Consider the following 25,816-nt stretch of genomic DNA (forward strand, 5'->3'; position numbering starts at 1 on the left):
AAAATCACCGAGTTTTTTAAATGGTCTGACAATGAGGTGGAGTTGTCGCTGCGAGTAACACAAAAGTACAAAGTTGCAAAAGCGAGTGAGAGTTAAAGAATTTGAAGAAAAGCTATCTGGAGCATGTACAAACTGATATTAATCTTGTCTAGTGCTGTCAAATCTGAGAGCAAACAAAACAAATGCAGTATAATGCCCTCCGCTGTCTTAGTTTAATTGGTCACATGACTGCATCATTTGACTAAAATGCGTCATCGTTTCCGGAAGCCTGTGGTTATGCAGTCCACACTGTGATGTGAAAATGGCATTTTCAAATGTATCCGCTTTGGAGAGCTCAGTGTGGACGGAAGGCCAAAAAGGAGAGAAAAATGATGTCTTTTCAAATATAAACGTATTAGTGTGGACATGGCCTTGCTGTTTTCAATAAATTGTATGCTCAAAAAATGTTTTCTCTCACTTCGATTTCTTCTTGTTGCATGTTGAAGCTCTCCTTGGAACCTTGTTAAGATCCAACTATGCAAAATATGATTTTTTTGCCATTTTTCCCAGTGTTCTTAAACTTTTGATCGGGACTGCACAATCTGTGGAAATGAGCTTACTCGAAGGGTAGGCTGGCCTCTCCCTTAGAGATAGAGTGAGGAGCTTGGCCATTTTGGAGGGGCTCAGAGTAGAACCACTATTCTTCCACATCGAAATGAGCCAGTAGAAGTGACACTGACAAGGATTCCTCCTGGGTACCTCCTGCCTGAGATGTTCTGAGGATGTCCCACCAGAAGGAGCCTCCAGGGCAGACCCTGGACACACTGGAGAGATATCTCTTGGCTGGTGCATGATGTAGTGACTGTTTCTTCTTCAGTCACCTTTTTCACTTACTGTGTGTTTATACACCACTTTAATTATTAATTATTATTTATCTCTTGCTCTATTCCTTAGTTTACCTATTCCTTTAAAAAGCTCACGTTTAACTGTTCCCTTTTAACTGGTGCTTCTAAACTGGCTGGTGGCATAAATGTTTGTTTGTAATGTGTGACTCTGACCCTGTAACAAGCTAACAACCTCTCCAAGGTGTAACCTGCCTCTTACCCTATGACTGTAATAGTTCCAGCGACACTGTGACCATGAATTGGATATACAAAACAAAAAAAATGGATTTTTGTGAACTGAATATGCTGGACTTTACTGGACACAATATGACATCAACATGGATTTCTTTTTTCCCCCAACATTTTATATAATATACAATTAACTGATCATGAAAATCATTTAAAACTAAGAATGGTATTACTTAATGAGACACTAGACACTACAAAAGTAGCCTGGCTTTACCTATGATACAATTCAAAAGTCTGTATTTTTCAAAGGATGTTGTTTACAAAGGATGTACAGAATACATTTAAAAGCTAAGGATGGATAAAAATGTATGACCTTTGTAAATAAAATACAAGAATTTTTAATATTTAATAAAGAACCTGAAACCAGCCCTCTGTAAAACATTTCATGAACATAACGTACAAAGCAAATGTCGTGTGTCACTCTGTCTCACTGGGAGGATTGACAGCAGATCCTTGAATGATGTCTCTGATTCTCTGTGTATCCACCAACAGCGCTTCATTATTAGGGTCAATCTTCAGAGCAGCAAGGAAGTCTTGGAGCCCTGAAATTAAATTGTAGGTAGATCAGTTGAGACCTGGACACCTTTTGAGTCACTGTAAAAAACACGCTCCACATATTTGACCTTACCCTTGCCCTTAGGTAGGACAAAGTTACTGTCATGCAAGTTACAACTCAAGCCTTGAGTCATGGCTAACAAGTTCTAAGTAAAGTCCGAAACAAATCACTGAGTGCAACACATCAACTTATTGACATTTTAAAGCAACAAACCTTCTGGATAGGCCTGCAGCTCGCAGAAGGCAGATCCTCGACGGACAAAAGCTCGAACTCTGGCAGCTGCATTGGCAGGGACTGGTGGAGTCAGCAGATCAAGTGCCTGCAGTAAAAAAGTGGGCAGATGTTTACTGTATGCTATTCCTCTGGAAAGTAAATAAATCTTGACCATTCATTGTCAGAGTTGGACCATCCAGAGCATCTGTCAGTCCACCTGTGCAACAAATCCAGTTGTGAAATTTTCTCGCTGCTAAAGTCAATGTTTGTGGTTTTATAACAAAGTGGAAGCCACTGGGAACAACAGCAACTTCAGCCACAAAGTGGCAGACCACGTAAATCAACCGAGCAGGGTCAGCCGATACACAGAAGTTCTGCAGATGGGCCTGGGCCCCCCTTCCCTGGCGGGTCGCGGAGGGTGGGAGTGCCTACTGGGGTCAGCGGGGGAGCTGGCCCCAGGGAGGGGTTACCTGCCCCTCCCTTCCTTCCCTCCCCATCTCCAGCTGCCTCCCTCTTCCCGCTCCTCCACAACCACCCACACATGCAGGGCCTTGGAGTGGGGGTATGTCACCAGGGTGCAGAGGAGGCTACCCCCCCCCCTGTCCCCTTCTGGCTGCCTCTGCCTCAATTTTATCCCACAACTTAGACACTCACATTATTCACACTCTCATTACACATACATATAGGATCTTGGGGGTGGGCACAATCACGGAGTCCAAATCACCATCAGGGTGTATACCTCACCCCTGACGTCGTTGCCCACCTCTCAATTTTAAATACACTTAGTCATTGAGGGCTAGCAGGAGGGACTATGCGCTTACCTGCTGCTCCTTGGCAGGTAGCTCCATGCCCTCCTGGGTTTTAATTGCACCTTAGAACACATATGCATCAACACTACAATGAGCGGGTGGAGGGAGGTTTGGAGTCTTCTCCCACCCCCATTCTCTGCGGCCTGCTGGAGCGGGAGGGCTAGTAGGAGGAGTTGGCCGTCCGACTGCGGTCTGGGGTGTGGGGCCTCCCTGCTGCTGCGGAGTCGGGGCGGTCTGCCTCTCCCCACCGCAGGGAAAAGGGTAACACCACCTGGGTCTGGGTGCAATTCCCCCCTCCAGGGGCAAGGGTACCTAGACCCGGTTTGTAGAGTACGCTTGGGGAGTGTGATTGTGTGTACAGCGTCTCTTTATGTCTGTCTCCACGTTGGCTGAGTGTGGAGTAAGTGTATATGAGAGCATGAGGGTGGGAATGGATGTTTGTGTCTGTGTGTGCCTGTATGTCTGTGTCTATATGTCAGGTTGGGTATCAGACGCCACCTCTCTGGGGACACCTCAGGCCCTCCAAGGTTTGGAGGCCTATCTCCACCCACCACCACTTCCCCTGCCGGTGGCGGACTCCCTCAGGTGTCGGTGTGTTGGTGGTTCTTTGTGTCTGGGGGTGGGCGTCCGGGTACACACCGGCTCACTCCTTGGCGGCCGCTTGTCGGGGCCTGGGGCCTGGGGCTCGCTCAGGCCCCTTTGGAGGTGGGGTCACTCAGGCACAGCTGGGGGCCGGCGGAGCTCACGGGCGCGTCACTGCAACTCCCCCTGACTTCTGCTCCGCGGCTGCTGGGCGAGCCCTCATCTGGGACTCTCCTCAGCTCTTACTGGAACAGTGGCGCGGCTGCCCCTCTGTTGGTCTTCCATGGTCTCTTGTGTTCTGGGGGCCTCTGGATGTCTGGAGTTTTGATCTCCTCCATACCCGCTTCACACCCTGGAGGACGGGGCTGTGGCCCCCCCACACTCCCTAGCAGATCATTACATGGAGAAACCTTTGGAATGCAAGCATGCTGATCCACACAGGTATGCACACATGGGTATTCACAGACGCAGACTAAAGCTTTCTTGGCTGCTGCCTCAAAGCACACTGTGCGCTGTCTATCTTGCGTGCTGCACAATATCGTTTATTATTTAGTAAATATTGATATCTATGACTAGCTAGTTTATTGTGATGGTGCTTTGTTTTCTCTATTATTATGTTACTCTTTGTTGTTTGCTGTCTCCTCTGTTTGTTTTTTTTGTTTGTTTTTTTTTTTTTTTTTTCTCCATACAGGTGACCCAGGAGTTCTTTTTTTTTTTCTCTCTCTTCCCCCCCCTTCTCACCGTCTCTTCTCCCCTTTGGTTTTCTTTCTTTCTCTCCCCCTCTTTCTCTCATTCATTCCCCCTGTCCTATTTATTAAAAAAAAAAAAAAAAAAAAAAAAAAAATGACAAAGGATGAACTGAAGCTCTGCCATCACGTAATGTCGCATACTGCTGTTTCTGATGTCATTTAAAAAAAAAAAAAAAAAAAAAAAAGAAGTTCTGCAGAGTCTGTTTATTTACCATTAGAGCAGTGGATTGGTCTTTTATATGTTCCACTGGAGCACTCAAAGTGCTTTACACAACATGCCTCTTTCACCCATTCATAAAAGCAAATTTTTTTACTTGAGTGCTTTGTATCTAAGATTCACACATTCACACTCATACTCCAATTGTCATGGTCTGGCAGTTCTCACCGGCAGACCTGCCCGTTGTGTCCATGTTTGTGGTGTTTTTTGTTCTCCCTCCTTTTCCCCGTTTCCCCGTTATGTGTGTTTATGTTGACGTTCGTGCTCCCGGAAGTTTAGGATCCCCAATGATCATTCGATCCAAAAGTGTTCCTGCTGTGGAGGCAGCCACACCTGTCGCTCATCAGCTGCCGCCAGCTGCAGCTGATTGAGAGCGTCCTAACAGTGTGGCTGGATCGTTGAGTTTACCTCATCAGTACAGCCGTGGACTTGCTTTTGAAAAACCTCGCTCTGGAGATGGATTGCCTAGCTAACTCACTGTGTTTATCTTCACTAGGAATCGGGAGCAGAGTGTGTTTTCACAGGAGCAGAGTCACGGATTCAAATTCAAATTCAAATTTTTTATTTGTCACGTACACAGTCATACACAGTACGATATGTAGTGAAATACTTGGACAACTGCTCGTGACCTAAAGAAAACAAAAAAGGAAAAGGCTATGAATAAGATAGGAAATAAATATGAAAAATTAAAAAGGGTAAATTTAACTAGGAAGGAATAAAATATAAATTAAGGTTAAAAATGAAATAACTGTACAACACAAATTAGAATGAAGGGTAAATTTAACTGGGAAGAATAAGATAAAATATATAAATTAAAGTTGAAAATAAAATAACTGTACAACAAAATACACAATATAGAACTATATAAGAATGTATGAAGAAATCTAAATATAAATAAATATATACACAATAACAGCAGCTGTACAAGTATTAACCGGAAATGAAGAATATAGTGACCAGTGTTGTGCAAAACCAAAGTCCAGAAAGTCCAGTGTGTGTGTAAGAACCATATGTGTGGGTCAGTACTGTGTGGTGGTGTGATTGAGAGACCGTATCGCCTGCGGGAAGAAGCTCCTCCTCAGTCTCTCTGTGTTGGTCTTCAGGGAGCGGAATCGCTTTCCTGACCTCAGCAGAGAGAACAGTCTGTTGTTGGGATGGCTGAGGTCCTTCACGATCTTCCTGGCCTTGGTCCAGCACCGCCTGCTGTAGATTGAGTGCAGGTCAGGGAGCTCGGAGCGGATGGTGCGCTCAGCTGACCGCACAACCCTCTCTAGAGCTCGTCTGTCCTGCATGGTGCTGTTCCCGAACCAGGTTAAGATGTTTCCCGCCAGGATGCTCTCTATGGTGCAGGAGTAAAAGTTCCTGAGCACCTTGGAGGGCAGTTGGAAGTCTCTCAAGCGTCTGAGGTGGTAGAGACGCTGTCGGGCCTTTTTCACCACGGTGTTGATGTGACAGGACCATGACAGGTCCTGCGTGATGTGAACTCCGAGGTATTTGAAGCTGTCCACTCTCTCCACTGGGCACTCGTTGATGACGGGGGTCTGGTAGTTCCTCTCCTGCTTAGTGCTGAAGTCCACTATCAGCTCCTTTGTCTTACTGACGTTTAGAAGGAGGTTGTTCCTCTGGCACCAGTTCTCCAGATTCCTAATCTCCTTCAGGTAGGCCGTCTCGTTGTTATCAGAGATCAGGCCCACCACGACGGTGTCGTCAGCAAACTTGATGATGGTGGTGGAGCTGGTAGTGGCCACACAGTCATATGTGTACAAAGAGTACAGCAGGGGCTCAGAACACACCCCTGGGGGGCTCCAGTGCTGAGAGTGGTGGAGGCTGAGACATGTCCGCCCATCCTTACTGCCTGTGGTCTGCCAGTTAGGAAGTTGGAGATCCACTGACACATAGATGAGCTGAGTCCCAGATGCTCCAGCTTGGTGGTGAGTGTGGAGGGAATTATGGTGTTAAATGCAGAGCTGTAGTCTATGAAGAGCATTTTAACATAATTCCCCCTTCTAGTGTCCAAGTGAGTGAGTGATGTGTGGAGGAGATGAGAGATGGCATCGTCTGTGGAACGATTTGGACGGTAAGCGAACTGTAGTGGGTCCAGTGTGTCTGGTAGTGAAGAAATGATGAAGTCTCTGACCAGGCGTTCAAAGCACTTCATCACTACTGAGGTGAGGGCTACAGGGCGATAGTCATTGAGAGAAGCAGGGTGGGGTTTCTTCGGGACAGGAACAATGATGGACTCTTTGAAGCATGTGGGGATCACCGACTGAGATAAAGAGATGTTGAATATCTCAGTGAACACAGGAGCTAGCTGGTATGCGCAGTCTCTGAGGATACGACCTGGGATGCCGTCTGGTCCTGCTGCTTTCCTGGTGTTCACTCTCTTGAAGGCTCTCCTTACTTCATGCTCGGAGATGACGAGCACGTTTCCGGTGCTGGCAGTATCTTCCTGTCTGCAGCCGTTAGCGCCGCTAACACTAGCATTGTTGGAGACCTTAGCTGCAGCCTCGAAGCGAGCATAGAAAGTGTTCAGCTCGTCTGCCAGAGTCACGGCCGCGTTCGTCATACCGGTTGTTGGTGCTTTATAGTCCGTTATTGTCCTTAGTCCCCGCTACAGGCTCCTAGAGTCACTCTGTTGGAGTTGTGACTCTAGTTTCCTCCCGTAGCGCTGCTTCGCCTCTTTCACCGCCCTCCGCACGTTATATGACGCGGCTTTGTACGGGTCCATGTCCCCCGTCATGAGTCCCGTGTTGTAGGCAGCGGTGCGGGATCTCAGAGCGTCGCGGATGGTTTTATCCACCCACGGCTTCTGGTTGGGAAACGTTGTGATAGTCTTTGTCTCCACGGTATCATCCGCTAGTTTCCCGATGAATCCCACAACCGCTTCCGTAAACACGTTGACGTCATCGTCGGAGCTGTTTCTGAACATGCCCCAGTCTGCGTCATCGAGTGCGTCCTGTAACGCGGCCACCGATTGATCCGTCCAGCGCGCGACCTTCCTCTGAACCGGAACTTCCTGTTTCAGCCTTTGTTTGTATTTTGGCATGAGGAAGATGGCGGCGTGATCAGATTTGCCAAACGGGGGGCGGGATTGTGCCTTGTAGCCATCCTTGACCGTAGTGTAGCAGTGGTCCAGTGTCCTTTCACCCCTGGTGGGGCAGGTGATGTGTTGATAAAAGTTCGGCGCTGCGCGTTTGAGGTTGGCGCTATTAAAGTCCCCCGTCACAATAAGCGCAGCGTCCCGGTGTTGTGTCTGGTGCTGTGTGAGTGCCTCATGCAGCTCGCATAAGGCGGTGACCGTGTCCGCTTGTGGTGGAATATAAACGGCACTTACAATGACCGATGTAAATTCCCGAGGTAGATAAAAAGGACGACACATGATGGACAGTAGTTCCAGATTTGGTGTGCAGGAGCGTGTGAGAGGAACAACGTTCGCACTGTTGCACCAGTTGTTGTTCACCATTAAACACACGCCGCCTCCCCTTGACTTCCCCGAGTCCCGTGTCCTGTCCATGCGGTGAACCGAGAAGAACTCGGCCGGCTGGATGGCGTGGTCCGGCACCGCTGGGTTCAGCCATGTCTCGGTGAAGCAGAGGAGATTGCAGTCCCGAATGTCTCTCTGGAACTTTATCCTGGCCCTGAGGTCGTCAAGCTTGTTCTCCAGTGACTGGACGTTGGCGAGCAGGATGCTAGGCAGAGGTGTGCGGTGTGCACGAGCTCTCAGCCTGTTCCTGACGCCGGCTCGCTTCCCTCTAGGCCGCCGCCGCTTCCCTTTGTTCTCCCTCGAGATCTCACTCGGCCAGCTCGGATCCGGAGTTAAAAACTTCGAATTGTGAGTACATTGTATATCAATAGAAACAAGAGTGTCACTGTCATACCTAATGTACCCAATGGTGATGATTTTGCCGATTTAGAAACGCTGAAAACTAACTTAAAAAACAAAGACAAAGAAAAAGTGGTCGGAGCAGTCGTGACGGCAGCCGACCTCACCGGCGCCATCTTATTTGCATGGGAGTTTGCCATTTCACTGTTCACGGACACAAGCACTGTGTGGGGATTTTGAAGAAGATCACCTTGCCGGGACTTGTATATATTTTACCTGTTGTTTTTCACTGTAAATAAATTCACTATTTTCTCTCAGAAGAGTCCCGTGTTTGGGTCCGGATCCTACCTACACCCTGACCCCATTGGATGCTTCAGAGAATACCTTGCGGTTAGTATCTTGTCCAAGGATAATTGTCATGTAGACTGAGGCAGCCAAGGTCCTTCTGAATAGTAGATGGCCTGGTTTACCCCCTAAACCACAGACACCCCTTCTCCATCTGGCAATCCGATGGATGAGTTTTGGTTTGTGTCAGCAGAACAGTACTTGTCTGACTGCAAGTGTAAAGTTTGGTGAAGGCGGGATTATGGTGTGGGGTTATTTTTCAGGTGTTGAAACTCTTAATGCTTCAGCATACTAAGACATTTTGGGCAATTTCATGCTCCCAACTTCATGAGAACAGTTTGGGGATGGTCCCCAAGTGTTCCAACATAACTGCACACCAGCACACAAACCAAGGTCCTTAAAGACATGGATGAAGATGTTTGGTGTGGAAGAACTTTATAGGCCTGCAGCGAGTCCAGATCTCAACGTACAGAACACCCTTGTAATTAATTAGTGCAGAGACTAATTCTTCCCAGGTCTACTTATCCTTGTGCTGACTCCCAATTAATGTCTGAACTCATAAATGCACTTTTGAAATAATGGTCAAAAATTTCTATAAACACACTCCTAAACATTGTGGAAAGCCTTCCCAGAAGAGTTAAAGCTGTTATATCAGCAAAGGGACCTTATCATCATATCAAACCCTATGGATTAAGACTGGGATGTTAAAACGTAAGTTCATATACATTGGTTGATGAGCGAATACTGTTCGCAATACAGGATATAATGCAGTGATCCTAGTTCAAATCTGCTCTGAGGCCATTTAATGCAACTCCCAGCTTTCTGCCTGTCTATCACAAAAAAGACTAAAAAAGGTAAAAGTAAAAATTAAAAAAGCTATAAAAGAACAAATACCTGAGAGGAGTCTTCAATGGCCTTGTGAAAATTTCTTAACTTCAGATGGCATGCGGCCCTGTTCGAATGCAAAGCAGGGATCTTCCCCATAACCCTGATAGCCAAGCTATAGGCATTCACTGCTCCCAGGAAGTCCCCAGTGGCAAAACATTTGCTAAAAAATAAAGTTCTGTTAAACAGAGCTGATAACAAGGAAAATACAATTAATTAAACAGTGAAATTAAGCACGAAAAAAAAAATTTCAGTTACCCCAAAAATAACAATAGTTTGTACTTAGAAAAATAACAAAAAAGTAAACCTCCTTAGAGACACTTTGAAAGTACAGGTAAGGAAAACAGTTAGTTAACAGTCAAACTGTTAAAAAAATGTTTTGGAGCTTGTTAAACTCTGCCCCTAGAAAATATTTCAATCAATAAAAAACAAAATCAAAAAACCCAAACTAACACTAAACTAATAATAACCAGACTAAAAAAGGACATCCACCCTGGAAACTAAACTGAACTGAAATTGGAAAGAAAATCTTGAAAGTTACTAAAAATTATAAAAAAAATAATTTAAATGTTTTTTTAAACTAAACTCTGTTTGCTGACACACTTCACTCACTCTCCTTTGTCCTTTAACCAGTAAGGGTTCCTCTCCTCTTCCTTCAGGTCTTTTAGCTCACCAACATCCACATTCACTTTTCGTCGGGTTTCAGCTTGTTTTCTCAGCCACTAGTTGGTTAAAAACAAACAAACAAACAAACAAACAAACAAACAAACAAACAAACAAACAAACAAACAAAAAAAGCATATAAAAAAGTGACAAAGGTGTGTCTTCCATCCTACTGGGTGATCTTCAGTATTTGAAATTATTCTCAATAGCAGGGCCAGCAGTAATGTTATCTGTTTTACAAACAAAAGCCAGATCTACATAAGTGATCAAATAGCAGTGACTGTAGAAAACATGTACAACCTGACAGCTCCCCCAAAATGAATCCAAAGCATCTCTATTGCCCCCTGGTGCCTGACTGCAGTATTAATCATAAACCCCATGTCTTCCATGTTAGCAGATAACACTGGGGTCAAACTGTCAAACTAAATCAAAAGTTGCTTCACCAAGTTGCTTTGCAATCACTAAGAAACCTGCGCATCTCTGCTTGGAAACTGCAGATAAAGCCTGAATTTTGAGAGGTGGTCCAGTATTTACTTTCCAACAGAGTCAAATGTTAGGGTACCACCCAGTGTTTTGGTTATTGGACTTTTTGGACCTTGTTTATCGTTATAATGTTCCACGTTTCTTAGTCTTTATTTGGTATTGTTTAGTTTTCTTGTGCTTTTTAGTTTCATCCTTTGTATTTCCATACATAGAAAAAGAAAAGTATGGAAATACAAAGGATGAGACGTATGTATAAACTGTTTCCCAGTTTAGTCAGTCTTGTCTTCATGTTTGTTTGCCTAGTTGTCTGTTTTACCAGTTGTGACTCTGTGTGCGTCTCTCACCCTCTGTCTCTCGTCCCTCGCTCTATTATGTGTCTCAGTGTGTGTGTTTCTCGTACTTCCTGTTTAGTTTGCCTGTAAGTCCTGCATCTTTGACAGCGACTGTCTGCTCTACACTGACAGCCTGAGGTGTTCTGCAGTAAACTGCACTAACTGTCAGAAAGACGTGTGGCATCATCACCCTTTTTTGTTAAGCTAAAGGTGTTTGTAAGCTAATCAGTAATTAGTCCTTAGCTATCGTGCTAAAATGAACAGTCAGCTGTTGGGGAAAGCTGGTGTTAGTTTACTAATCCATGCATATCAAATAAAGCTTATCCTTATCCTTATCAATCAAATTAACCTGAAAAAAAACCTACTGTATGTTTGAATGTTTCAAAATATTGTATACTTCAATCCCTCATAAATAGCACGTTTAACACAGTTTTAACAGAAGATGAAGTACTGAGAGGACTGAAAATGTTGCCACTGTATTCTTCACAATGACTGGCTGTAATATCACTTCCAGTTTGTAACTTCTGTTTCTTGATAACACAACTGATTTTAACTAAATAAAAGACACAAGATTAATTGGAAAAAAAAAGTGTGAAAAATATAACAAAGTCTAATATGCTGTGCTGAAACCAAATATAAACATTTGGTGTGTTAAAACAAATTGTATGTTTAATTTCTCCACTAATTAATTTTTCAGCACCAGCTGTTTATATTTATTTATATTTTTTTTTACATGTCAGCTGTCAGCAGAACTGTAGACTCACGAAATGTGAAGAAAACATTACCTGTCGGTAGAGTGAAGATCCACTTTATTTCGGTTTGAGAGATAAACTGAACTGCACATTTGACATTTGGTGATGATTCTTTTTTCTTTGTGGTAATATGATCTGCCCTCAGATTCAGACCTCAGAACCATCCAGTGATAACAGATAAATCACACTATATATGCTCATTTAATCTTGGAGTAAATTTGTCATAACTCATAAATTAACTGATCAAAAAAAGCTAAAGGTACCAAATGATGTACTGTCAGTGAAAGCTGTAGGTGTGTTACTGAGAAAGCTAAAGGCAAAAAGGGATTAATCATCTATATAACTTATAAAGAAAGACACATTAAGAATTGTAAACTGGAGTGTTTGTTTTGTTGTTTAGCAAGCTTCATACTACTAGGACCAAGCTGGCCTTAACCCAGGAAATCCAGACCAGCTTGGTCCTAATGGTTTCTGCAGCTTGTTTTTCCCCAGGGTGAATTTAGCTGCTGATAATATTGTGGACTCTCTTTGTTTATGTCATCCCCAGTCTTATGTTCAAATCACAAAAGACAACATCTAATTTGCAGATTATTCAGATATTTACAGTAACTCTGGGCCTCTGTGGAGTGTGCAGTTGATGTCGTCTCCAGTTATAAAACGAGGATAAAAAAAACTAAGGAGTGATGAATTATTCAAACATAATGACAGCAACAAAGGTGTGTAGCATGGCTAACTAGCCAACAACAAACCTTTAATGCAGTGCATTAAAAGACCCCATGTGTGAAGTGCATGGGGGCACTTTTGCAGTCACCAGCGTGTGAGTGGATGGGAGTGTGACGCAGCATCTCAGTCCTACTGGGCAGATTCTGGCTTTAAAAAATTCCACATGGTAGCCCTCACAAGTGCACAGTGGGAAGTAGTGAAGCCATGGCATCCATCTGTCATACAGTCAGTACAGCTAAGATGCAAAAATACTCCATATTATTTTTTTTCTATTTCAGTTTTTCCCCCCCAGTGGATTAATGTTATCTTTGGGGACCAAGGGAGTGTACAGTTATCCAAATACCCGAATGAACAACCACATTTTGTATTATATAAATGATCATGCAATAATTTATTTGCTACACTCTGTACATATGTATGTTAAGTGTGATTAAAATCCTAACTCTTAGACTGGAGCCACAGTCCATGTTATTGTTGTTCAAATACTCTCTTAAAGTGGTTATTTAAACTCCATACTCCATAATTCTTTTTGGTGGTGGTATTGGTTTTCACAGCATTCAGGAACTCACCTCCTCCTCCTCTGGAAGTCTGGACTCTCTGAGAGCTGTTGGAAAGATTCTTGGGGTGAATGTAACTTGAATGTTTCCACTGAGTCTTGGAGGAGGGAGTTCATGTTGGGCTTTCTTGCTCTTTGCATTACTGTTGCTTCTTTGATCTGCAAGCAGGAGTATGTTCATTAATATCAGCCTGTATAACGCCAAATCTAAGCACCAGGAAAAAACAATGTAGACTGCAAGACAAAATTGGACCATTTGTCATTCTATGAAGCTTCACTTTAAGCACTTTGCCTACCTCACATCCATGGCCAATTTATAATTACCAATTAACCTAATATACATGTTTTTGGACTATGTGGTAAAGCTGAAGTACTCAGAGGAAGGCAGACACAGGATAAGATGCAAACCCCACACAGAAAAACTCTGGGAGTCTTTCTGTGTGGAGCTGAGACTCAAACCAGGAACCTTCTTGCTATGAGGCAACAGCTCTAACCATGACACCATGCTACCTAAAAGAAGTGTAATGATGGCTTGAGGTTAACAATGTTAATTCAGAGCAAGAGGGTCCTGGGTTCAAACCCAGTTGGAGGCCCTTTCCGTGGACTGCAGGCTCGCCATGTGCTTGCATAGTTTTTCCTGTCCTTGCAAAACATCCTAGGTGAATGCTGCCTATGTCACCTCAAGAGTTGCATTTCCTGCTTTTTTGTTTATTTGTGGGGTTTTTTTACTCACCCAATTTCTTTTTTTCTTGGTTGGGAGGTCCACATTTTTGCCTCTCTGTCTCTGTTCTTAGTTGGCGTGCTTTGGCTTTTTGATTTTGCAATTTTAGCTGGACATCCTGCTCTGCTTTTTGTTGTTGTCTGAAATGCCATGCAGCCAACTCTTGTGTGGTTTTCTCTTGTTCTGTGTCCTTTATCTTCTGGATACTGTCTCGTTCCTCTTTTTCAAGCTGAACTCAAGGAAAATATAACAAAACACTAGAGGCTCTTTTCAGGATCAAACAGGAGAATTTGGTGATTAAACAGAGTGGAAAATTACCTTTATCACTGTCTCCAGAGCATATTTGTTCTCTTCTTGTTGTTTTGCTGCCTTGTTTCTAGACTCTGAAGAAAGCTTTTCGTGGTATTTTAACAGGGCCCTCTGTCTGATCTCCATTTTTTCTTTATTATCTGAAAAACATTATGAACTTAATTTAATCGAGTAATTTCACTAAGATTAAAATCCCAAGTAAAGCCTGCTAGGGTTGGTTGGGCAACTGGGCGAATATCTATCAACAACTGAACTGAAGTAATACTAAAGCTGAAGTAACTTCATGTGCCCAACACGTTTATGAATACTGAACAGGCAGGGCACAGAAAGGGTAGAAAAATATGCAGTGATTTCCAATTTTGATAGAAGCTGTGCACAGAGCATCAGCAGAGGAACAAACAAGGAACAAACTTCTAAAACACTCCTGATGTGATTTGAAGCATTTTGAAGAGCAAAACAAAGCTCGGGATAATGCTCTCCCTCTAGTGTCTAAGGGTAAAGAAATAGCAGCTTAATATGAGCTCCAGTGACTAGTTCAGTGTCTCCCACACCTATACCTCACCTGGTATATTTGGTGATTAATTTTAGCATTTCTTATTTTTTTTTTTTTTTTATTAATCTATAAGAACGATCATCCCGGGGATGAGATATTTACCAAAGTATCTGGCAAATAAAATATCTGAGGAGAAGAACCTTATAACCAATCAACCAGCTGGTTAACCAATGAAGTGTGTGTGGCTCTTTTTCTGGTGCAAATATAAACGGACACATATTTATGTGTGTCATGTTAAAAAGATGCTACATTCTTTTTCAATTCTAAGGTTTTACATATCAGGACATAATAGAAAATGGCACTTAGCATGTCTTAAAATGAGATAAACAATGACATGGCTTACCTAACAAAACCCCTGCAAAAATGCACAAGCACTGTTTGAAAAAATAAGCCTACCAGTTGGTATCACAGTTTTTCTTGATTTCACAGCAGAAAAACATTCTCACTACTCTTAGTGCAGCTCTCAAATCAGTAATGCATTTCCCCACCCATAATAGCTTTTGTCATTGTTTTTATGGACACTACTATTGTTTTCATGTTGTTTTCAACATTAACAGTTTGTACTTTGTCAATCATGGACTACGAAATGGAGCAGTCGTTAGCCATATCCCCTACATGGATGGCATCAAGCTGTATGCCAGGAGTGAAAAAGACATCGACTCACTGACAGATGTACAGCTAGAAGTATAGTTGGATTCTGGGAATCCCGCAGATAAATGGGAACCATGAAGAGGCCGCTAGGAAAGCCACAACTCATGGATCTTTGTTGTCTCATGAGATAACAGATGCACAAACTGGTGATGGCTAACCAACCAGACATAGACAAGCAGAGAAAGATGGCCGTAATGACAGACGTAGCTATACCAAGTGATAGCAACGTCAGATGTATAAAGGCTAATTTACACCCCACTCTCAAAAAACTGATATAGATTTAACACTGCCTGTGTAGCTAGATTTAAGAAATACGTGCTTAGAGTTTAAGTTCTTAAAAAATGTTTACTGCCATCTTGTGCTAGTACAGAACATGACATCATCAGGTTTCTTGGTTGGTTGCAGTCAATACACTCACATTAGTTTATGTTAGCTAATTTTAACAGAACCAATAACTCAAGGGAAGACAAGGGAAGGCAGTACAAAGGTGACCCCTTAGGGGGCCTTAGGGGGCCACCTTTGTACTGCCCCGAGCTGCAACAATGTTTATCTTAAGAAACCAAGAATATACTGTTCACTTTCACTCTGTCTCTTAAGCAGTAAGCGTTTCTTCATTGGACTAGCTGCACTGAGACAGAAAAATCCACCTGTTAGCCATAATTTTCGTTTTTATAAACCATTTTATGAATCAGAACAGTGTGGAGGGGAGCCTGTTTGAGTCAGGTGACAGGTGGTTCGCTGGATGGACAAGCTGGAGTCAGAAACTGTTTTTTCCTTGTGTGGCTGGATGTACAGAGAGGTGCAATCAGCTGATGTGATCAGCGCTATTTTATGCAATAAAATAGTCTCTCTATCCCAAGAACACTCAAACAGTTAACAACATATCAGGTTACTACATGTGCCTCACACTACAAACATAACTATGTTTCTTATCGAGGCATAATTGGGAATCCAATGATGTCATGCTAAACATGTTTTGATAACTTTAACTTTCAGCACTTATGTTTTAAATCCAGCTACACAGTAAGTTTTATATCCTTGTCAGTTTATGAAACCAGGGCTCCATGATGTAAATTAGCCTTAATACAGGAAGTGTTTCAAGTCAATTTTACATAATTTTACAAGCTTGTAATTGCCAGATAAAAGCCCTCAAGAGACACTGTTCACAGGAAAACATCCAGCTTACCACATCAAAAACTTCAGGACTGCTGCATGACCAACTCTGTCTCTTCTTGAACTGTCACATGTACAAATGTATTATGATACATTATCATGGGTTCAGAAGACCAGAGCCTTGTTGTTTACTGAAATGACCACAAGTTGAAGCTCTTACCCGTACTTATCATCAGATGCTTCCACACTTTGTTGGTCCTTTTTGGCAAAGTGATGACTGCACATCCATTTGCAACCCTTACTGCGATTCTGTCATCATCAACAGGCTCAAACAAGAAGGCTTCAAACAGATAAGGCGGGAAATGCACCTGTGAATGAATACATATTATACTGTAAGAATTGTTGTTAAGAGAAATGTAAGACCATCTTCTGGTTCTTGTTTAGCGATTAATTTGAATTGAATTTTGAATTTATATGTACAGATATATATTTTTTTATACATACATACACACACACACACACACACACACACACACACACACACACACACATACATACATACATACATACATACATACATACATATATATACACACACATACATACAGTGGGGCAAAAAAGTATTTAGTCAGCCACCGATTGTGCAAGTTCCCCCACTTAAAATGATGACAGAGGTCAGTAATTTGCACCAGAGGTACACTTCAACTGTGAGAGACAGAATGTGAAAAAAAAATCCATGAATCCACATGGTAGGATTTGTAAAGAATTTATTCGTAAATCAGGGTGGAAAATGAGTATTTGGTCACCTCAAACAAGGAAAATCTCTGGCTCTCACAGACCTGTAACGTCTTCTGTAAGACGCTTTTCTGTCCCCCACTCGTTACCTGTATGAATGGCACCTGTTGGAACTCATCATCTGTATAAAAGACACCTGTCCACAGCCTCAAACAGTCAGACTCCAAACTCCGCCATGGCCAAGACCAAAGAGCTTTCGAAGGACACCAGGAAAAGTATTGTAGACCTGCACCAGACTGGGAAGAGTGAATCTACAATAGGCAAGCAGCTTGGTGTGAAAAAATCAACTGTGGGAGCAATCATCAGAAAATGGAAGACATACAAGACCACTGATAATCTCCCTCGATCTGGGGCTCCACGCAAGATCTCATCCCGTGGGGTCAAAATGATCATGAGAACGGTGAGCAAAGATCCCAGAACCACACGGGGGGACCTGGTGAATGACCTGCAGAGAGCTGGGACCAAAGTAACAAAGGTCACCATCAGTAACACACTACAACGGCAGGGAATCAAATCCCGCAGTGCCAGACGTGTTCCGCTGCTGAAGCCAGTGCATGTCCAGGCCCGTCTGAAGTTTGCCAGAGAGCACATGGATGATACAGCAGAGGATTGGGAGAATGTCATGTGGTCAGATGAAACCAAAGTAGAACTTTTTGGTATAAACTCAACTCGTCGTGTTTGGAGGAAGAAGAATACTGAGTTGCATCCCAAGAACACCATACCTACTGTGAAGCATGGGGGTGGAAACATCATGCTATGGGGCTGTTTTTCTGCCAAGGGGACAGGACGACTGATCCGTGTTAAGGACAGAATGAATGGGGCCATGTATCGTGAGATTTTGAGCCAAAACCTCCTTCCATCAGTGAGAACTTTGAAGATGAAACGAGGCTGGGTCTTCCAACATGTCAATGATCCAAAACACACCGCCCGGGCAACAAAGGAGTGGCTCCGTAAGAAGCATTTGAAAGTCCTAGAGTGGCCTAGCCAGTCTCCAGACCTCAACCCCATAGAAAATCTGTGGCGGGAGTTGAAAGTCCGTGTTGCTCGGCGACAGCCCCAAAACATCACTGCTCTCGAGAAGATCTGCATGGAGGAATGGGCCAAAATACCAGCTACTGTGTGTGCAAACCTGGTAAAGACCTATAGTAAACGTTTGACCTCTGTTATTGCCAACAAAGGTTATGTTACAAAGTATTGAGTTGTATTTTTGTTATTGACCAAATACTTATTTTCCACCCTGATTTACGAATAAATTCTTTACAAATCCTACCATGTGGATTCATGGATTTTTTTTTCACATTCTGTCTCTCACAGTTGAAGTGTACCTCTGGTGCAAATTACTGACCTCTGTCATCATTTTAAGTGGGGGAACTTGCATAATCGGTGGCTGACTAAATACTTTTTTGCCCCACTGTACAGGGAGTGCAGAATTATTAGGCAAGTTGTATTTTTGAGGAATAATTTTATTATTGAACAACAACCATGTGCTCAATGAACCCAAAAAACTCATTAATATCAAAGCTGAATGTTTTTGGAAGTAGTTTTTAGTTTGTTTTTAGTTTTAGCTATTTTAGGGGGATATCTGTGTGCAGGTGACTATTACTGTGCATAATTATTAGGCAACTTAACAAAAAACAAATATATACCCATTTCAATTATTTATTTTTACCAGTGAAACCAATATAACATCTCCACATTCACAAATATACATTTCTGACATTCAAAAACAAAACAAAAACAAATCAGCGACCAATATAGCCACCTTTCTTTGCAAGGACACTCAAAAGCCTGCCATCCATGGATTCTGTCAGTGTTTTAATCTGTTCACCATCAACATTGCGTGCAGCAGCAACCACAGCCTCCCAGACACTGTTCAGAGAGGTGTACTGTTTTCCCTCCTTGTAAATCTCACATTTGATGATGGACCACAGGTTCTCAATGGGGTTCAGATCAGGTGAACAAGGAGGCCATGTCATTAGTTTTGCTTCTTTTATACCCTTTCTTGCCAGCCACGTTGTGGAGTACTTGGACGCGTGTGATGGAGCATTGTCCTGCATGAAAATCATGTTTTTCTTGAAGGATGCAGACTTCTTCCTGTACCACTGCTTGAAGAAGGTGTCTTCCAGAAACTGGCAGTAGGACTGGGAGTTGAGCTTGACTCCATCCTCAACCCGAAAAGGCCCCACAAGCTCATCTTTGATGATACCAGCCCAAACCAGTACTCCACCTCCACCTTGCTGGCGTCTGAGTCGGACTGGAGCTCTCTGCCCTTTACCAATCCAGCCACGGGCCCATCCATCTGGCCCATCAAGACTCACTCTCATTTCATCAGTCCATAAAACCTTAGAAAAACCAGTCTTGAGATATTTCTTGGCCCAGTCTTGACGATTCAGCTTGTGTGTCTTGTTCAGTGGTGGTCGTCTTTCAGCCTTTCTTACCAATACTTTCTCTGAGTATTGCACACCTTGTGCTTTTGGGCACTCCAGTGATGTTGCAGCTCTGAAATATGGCCAAACTGGTGGCAAGTGGCATCTTGGCAGCTGCATGCTTGACTTTTCTCAGTTCATGGGCAGTTATTTGGCGCCTTGGTTTTTCCACACGCTTCTTGCGACCCTGTTGATTATTTTGAATAAAACGCTTGATTGTTGGATGATCACGCTTCAGAAGCTTTGCAATTTTGAGACTGCTGCATCCCTCTGCAAGATATCTCACTATTTTTGACTTTTCTGAGCCTGTCAAGTCCTTCTTTTGACCCATTTTGCCAAAGGAAAGGACGTTGCCTAATAATTATGCACACCTGATATAGGGTGTTGATGTCATTAGACCACACCCCTTCTCATTACAGAGATGCACATCACCTAATATGCTTAATTGGTAGTAGGCTTTCGAGCCTATACAGCTTGGAGTAAGACAACATGCATGAAGAGGATGATGTGGACAAAATACTCATTTGCCTAATAATTCTGCACTCCCTGTATATATATATATATATATATATATATATATAATTATTATGATGTCTTAGCAATGGCTTTTTCTTGCTGCAACTCGTCCGTCAAACCTGCAGCTTGAACTCTTCTCTTCTCAGTTGAAACTAAGACTTGTTTACTACAACCACTATTAAGCTGTGCTTGAAGCTGTTGTCCTATCACGCAAGCTGTTAACTCTCAGAAACTTGTCCTCTGGTTCAGTTGTGGCTTTGGGTCTGCCAGACCTATTCCTATCAGAGTGTGCCCCAGTTTTTAAATGCCTTTTGATGGTGAAGGAAACTGTACTCAGTGACACTTTGACTCTCTTGCAATTTCTCTATAGGAAAGACCTACATTTTTAAGTGTTATGATGGTCTGTCTCTCTTCCATTGTTATTTGCCTTTTTCTCGAGGGTATGGTACAGTGTGTTCCGACACTGCTTTTATGCAGACAGAGGGGGACGGTAGAAAAATATCCGGTTGGGAGGGGGGGCTTTAATGATGCATTTGGAAAAACTCATGCAGAAAGCTTAATATGGTCATGTCAATTTATATTTATATATTTCTTTTCCTTCTTTTCCTTTTCACGTAGATGGCAACAAAAGCATTGATAAAAGCGCTCGAAAATATATACGGCAGCTGAGTTGGCTGCTGCTCACAAACTTGATCAAACTGCCGTACATCGTTTCAATATGTCTCAATTCTGTGTGACACAGAAAAAAAATGCTATGCAGTCTAGCTTAGTCTCTGACTGAGACGAGTCCCATAGATATAGTATTTGATACACAAACAGTAAAAATACAAAACTCCTTTATTCAGAACTTTACCTTGAGGTAATCGTCCGTACAGACAATGTCTACCTTCCCGGCATTCGTTCCTTTTAGAGGCACATTAATGTAAAGCGTCGTCTCCGTCTGGGTCCAGACGTAGTCCATCACGACCAGAGGCATTTTTGGGACAACTGAGCTCACTGTTTGATTCACCTGATTTTAGAAGAGCCAGAAGGTTGTGCTTTGATTAAAAAAAATCGCTCTATTTCCTTTCATAAACGTGTCCGACGTGAAGTCCCGTCGCACCTCGCCATGTTACTATGGTAACCATAAACAAAATGCTGACTTTGAGTTTGTCGGAAAAACCTAAACTGAAATTCGTAACGCATAACCACAATGCATTAAACATTTTTATATATTCTTCTATAAAAATCCACAAAGCCGAAATCCATAACCTTTCACAGGAAGTGCACTCAACCTACGTAAGAGGATTAAAGGTGCTGACAAAAAAGTGGGGGAATCATTTCTATTTGTTTGTTGTTGTTGTATTTCCAGAATCCTGAAAAAAAAATCTGTTTCTTCAACTGGATTGGACACGGAGAATTCAGGCTTTTCCCCCCTTAGAATTCTGGAAAACAAACAAACAAACAACAACAAAAACCCCAAACAAAAGACTCACACAAATTTTGTTTGCCAGTGGCCCTAATGCTCTTTCATAACAACCTCATCTTTGAGGTTAATTTAATAGAAAGTTTTTTCACTGAAGCTTAACTCTAAGATCTCCTTTCAAAGAGGAGAAGCTACCAGACCCAGACTCAGTGGTTCTCATAACTCACTTCAAATGTTGTTACTGTTAATCAGCTCCTGTCTTCTCAGATTCAGCTAAATGCTACAAAACTATTCAGATGGTGCTTGACGGTGCAAATGGATAATGACCCAATGCAACCTAAACGTTTCCCTAGGCTAACTAATAAGATAGTCTTAAATACTCAAGTTAGTCACTGAAGGCTGTCTAGAGCAGTAGCAAACAGCAAATGAAGGTGGCTGGAGTAAAGACTAGTGCCGTATGCTACAGAGCAAATTCAACATACCGAGGGTATCATTACATTATCTGGTTTCAGTTACCTTGTCACTGGTGATCAGGATCATGGGGATGATATTGTTAAAGCATGACCTTGATCACAAACTGATTGAGCTAAAACACAACATACAATTAACAACATAAAACAACAATAGTAAAATGGGTAAAATAGAGACATAAAATTATCTATATAACATATAAAACATACCTCACCAACTGACCCATGCTTAGAGGCAGAAATGAGCATTTTACAGATACTAGGTTGAGGTTTTGTGTTTGATTTGTTAAAGTCACTTTGTCTTATGGCTTGGTATGATGTAATGGGATTACATGCAATACATCTTTTCCTGTGACCTTTGGCCAAGAGTGTAAATTGTCCCTAAAGGCGTTAGCTATTGACAAAAGGCTCTCCATAACGTTCATGCTGCCTCATATGGATATTCAGAGCCAATCAGAAAATACCCATCTAAGGCTTCTTTAACACAGCTGCCAACATACTTCTGTAAGACAAATATCTTTTCTGCAGTGGAAATGTTCCTTCACAACATTGGAGTCTGAAAAGATGCTTTCCAATGCTTAGACTTAAGTGAATGCCCACTAAATACAGAGGGCTCTGGGATAGGTAGTCTATTAGCTGACATTGCTTCTGCCAAAACCTTTACAAGCTCACCTGCGCTCCAATGAGTCATGTTTAACTCTGTTTGTTGTTGTGAGGGTTGATTAGTTGCATTGTTGAACTCTGTTACCTGTACATTTGCAGGGGCAGTTGCAGGAGTGACTCTTTCTTGCTTCACTGAAATGTAACCTTCCTCGTAAACTTGTAGTTTTGCTTTTGCTGCCTTGAATCCTTTCAGATTTTCCATCTTTCAATTTCTCTTTTCAAGTCCTCAAATGACTTTCTTAATGCAGCACTTCCCTCTTGTTGTCTCTTTATCACAGCTGCTTTCTTCTTTTCTCTTTTAACATGCCTCAGTTTCCTCCTTCTCCTCTAGGAGGCATTGTGACATTGCAGCAGCATCTTGTCCTGCAGTAAAGCGTTTCTTTTCTTCTTCACGCAATTGTACTCTTTCTCTGTATTTCTCTTATTCAGTCTTAATCTGAAGCAAAGCCTTTGTGGCTTCATACTGCGCTGCAGCTTCTTGTCTTTTGGTGGAGGAGGCATTAGAGATAACTCTATTAGCTTTAACCTGGCTATGAACTGAGACACTAACAGAGCAAGAGGATGTAAATATACAGCTGGCATCAGGCCATACATTCTCCTCTTGCTTTTCTCCTTCAGTGTGAACTTTGATGTTTTGTAAAATTACTGTAGTCACTGAGGTGGATTTGTATAGCTTGGAATGCATATCATGAGAGGGTCCATCCATTGCTCTATAGTCATCATAAATATCATTAAGCTTGGCTACTTCTCTTTGTACAATGTTCATGTGACCTTCAAGAATGTCAAGTAGATCTCCTTTTAAAACAGACTGCTTTGACAGTCATAAATACTGTCAAAGCAGTGTTGAAGCCATTGTAACCTTTCTTTATTCACTTATTTCTTAATCTCCTTTTAACTTGACTTTAGAAATGAATTATGAACTTGATTGCATTAATTCCCTTCTTGTTACCGTTTGGTGCTGTTGTTGTCAGGCTTCACACAGTTTCTTATTGTTTCTCTCTCCTTGTGTCACTTTTCCAAACAGAACTTTAACGATTGGCTTCAGGATATCTTTATGAAGAAACAACTGGTGAACCTGTGTGTCCATTATTATTTGCAGCGGGCTGGTCCTTGGTGCAGTGACACAATATTGCCACCAGGGGGCCGGGAATCATGCAGGTCCGAGTTCAACTACCACTTTCACCTGTGCTTTAATGTGAGTTGTACAAACTTGGGGTTGCCATTAAGCTCGCCATCCTCATACTTCAACATGGGTGTGCATCTCACTCAGGGGCACCAGGGGAACCAACATGCAGTACAATAGTTCCTACAATTTCCACAATGTCGTAATGACATATAAAATATGCTTAGTGCAAAACAAAATATGTTAACTAAAAGTATGACAGTAAAAAGGTGGTCTAGGGGTGGTCTAGCTTATCAGAAAGGGGCTTTTATCAGGCTAATAATGTTTACAGAATACTATAACTGTTGTGGAAGAGATCCAGAACTGAATAATAGCTAATAATTAAATGCAAAGTTGTGTATAAACACATAGTGATTGAAAAACAAGGTAAGTGGAAAAAAATATGCATTACGGGAATGACCCAGCACCCTAGACCTAATGCAGCATAACTAAAGGAGGATTAAAGTTTTTGGTGGGTTCTTAAACATTTTAAGAGAAGAGGCCTTCCCATAATGGGTCTAATAATAGCTTAAAATGCAGTGTTAATGCTGTCATTTTCAGTATCTACATGGATGTTAAAATCTCAGACAATAAATATTTTATCTGAGCAAAGCCCTGAATCAGATTAAAAATAGTCTGAAAATCAGACAGAAACTCTGTAAGGAATAGGTGGTCAACAGATAACAAGGAATAAAACTGATTTTTGAGTTTACCTGTTAGCAAGCAAGGAAAAAAATATTTAAATAGCACTTCCAGACAACTACAAAGTCCTGTACACTTAACATGACAAAAAAAACCCAAAAAAAACCCAAAACAAAAAAAACCCCGACAATTAAATTAAAATAAATAAATAAATCTTAAATTAAAAACATTGATTAGATTAAAATAATAAAATCAGCACATTAGATTAAATCAAAGCAGTAAAATCAGGGTCAAACTGTGTCAAGGAATAAAAATTGGTTTTAAGATGTGTTTTAAAAATGGACAATGAAGGAGCCTCTCTAATGTGCAGGGGCAGGTTATTCCAGAGGTTAGGACCAGCGATAGAGAAGATCCTGTCCCCTCTGAGCTTCCTCTTGGACCTGGGTAGCTCCAAGAGCAGATTGTCACCTGACCTGAGAAACCTGGGGGTGAATAAGGATGAAGAAGCTCGGAGAGTTAAGGTGGGTCAAGACTGTTTAGTGTTTAAAAACAAACATTAGACTTTTAAAATGAACTCTAAGATATACAGGCAGCCAATGGAGTAAAGCCAGGATGGGCTTTCTTCCTTTTCTTTCTTTTGCGAGTTCTGGTTAAAAGTCGTGCAGCAGCATTTTGGACTAGCTGTAGAAGATTGAGAAGACACTGACTAACTCCAAAAATACAGAGCATTACAGCAATCCTAACGAGATTAAATAAAAGCATAGATTACTGTTTCAGAATCCAGCCTGGATAAAATTGGTCTTACCTTTGTCAAGCGCCTTAAATGATAAAAAGTGGACTTGACAGTAGCCCTAATTTTTGTGTCCAATATAAAATCACTGTCCACTTTAGAACCCAAGTTAGTAACAACAAGTTGTAATTACTCTGCCAGGAGTCCCGAATCAATGGAGGAAGAACCATAAGGTCTTCTAGGACCAAACACGATCACCTCTGTTTTGCTTGAAGGGGTTTAATAGAGAAAGATCTTTCTGCTTCCGAGGCAGATAAATCTGACAGTTGTCGGCATAACAGTAGAAGCACATTCCATGCTCTCTAAGGTTTGCTCTCAATGGCTGTAAATACAATGAAAAACGCAGATGCCCTAGAATTGAGCCCTGCGGGACCCCAAACTGAAGAGCAGCAGAAAAGGACTCCTACCCCAAATTTTTAGTGGTAACTACCACTAAAAATTCTATCAGACAGATAAGACCTAAGCCAGTTCAATGCTGGTGATGGTGTAAATGAGACAGTAAAATGTTCTATCTCTATTCAGCTCTACGATACTCCCTCCTCACAGCCCAAGTGGTGTCATTAAACCAAGGCTAAGTTTCAGTCTTAGGCTACCCAGTTTTTAATGGTGCCACAGATTTCAGGATAGTTTGGCAGGAAGATTTAAACCAGGAGTTGAGGACCTCTGCGTCCAAGGGAGTGAGATCAGCGGGGACAGAAAGCTGGCTAAAGGCAGAGAACTGTGCGGCAGTTTAAGGGTTAATGATCTGGCAGTGGCGAATGGTAGCGCTGGTTTGAACTACAGTGTGCGAAAACATAGCA

General features: G+C 42.2%; 1 protein-coding gene across 1 annotated transcript; it reads right to left on the minus strand.

Moving 5' to 3' along the window:
• Positions 1-38: 38 nt before the first annotated feature.
• Positions 39-20,981, minus strand: dnaaf4 (dynein axonemal assembly factor 4). The gene is made up of 9 exons (XM_085413167.1): positions 20,738-20,981; positions 16,368-16,515; positions 13,840-13,970; positions 13,534-13,750; positions 12,814-12,959; positions 9,904-10,013; positions 9,301-9,454; positions 1,882-1,987; positions 39-1,654 (listed from the first exon to the last, which is right to left on the minus strand). The coding sequence occupies exons 1-9, from the start codon at positions 20,858-20,860 to the stop codon at positions 1,530-1,532; spliced, it is 1,260 nt and encodes a 419-aa protein (XP_085269293.1). The 5' UTR covers positions 20,861-20,981; the 3' UTR covers positions 39-1,529.
• Between the last annotated feature and the right edge of the window lie 4,835 nt (positions 20,982-25,816).

The sequence above is a fragment of the Rhamphochromis longiceps genome, linkage group LG7 (assembly GCF_057381845.1).
Source record: "Rhamphochromis longiceps isolate RC_006_pf linkage group LG7, R_longiceps_female_GT1.1, whole genome shotgun sequence".
Taxonomy (NCBI): domain Eukaryota; kingdom Metazoa; phylum Chordata; class Actinopteri; order Cichliformes; family Cichlidae; genus Rhamphochromis; species Rhamphochromis longiceps.

Bases quoted from the DNA above. Each gene is read 5' to 3' on its own strand.
- dnaaf4 (XM_085413167.1), bottom strand. From the start codon at position 20,860: ATGCCTCTGGTCGTGATGGACTACGTCTGGACCCAGACGGAGACGACG. The intron at 13,971-16,367 runs GTAAGAGCTTCA...AATGTTTTTCAG, and splicing joins GCATCTGATGATAAGTACGG to ATAATAAAGAAAAAATGGAG. The intron at 12,960-13,533 runs GTGAGTAAAAAA...TCCTGCTTGCAG, and splicing joins CCAAGAAAAAAAGAAATTGG to ATCAAAGAAGCAACAGTAAT.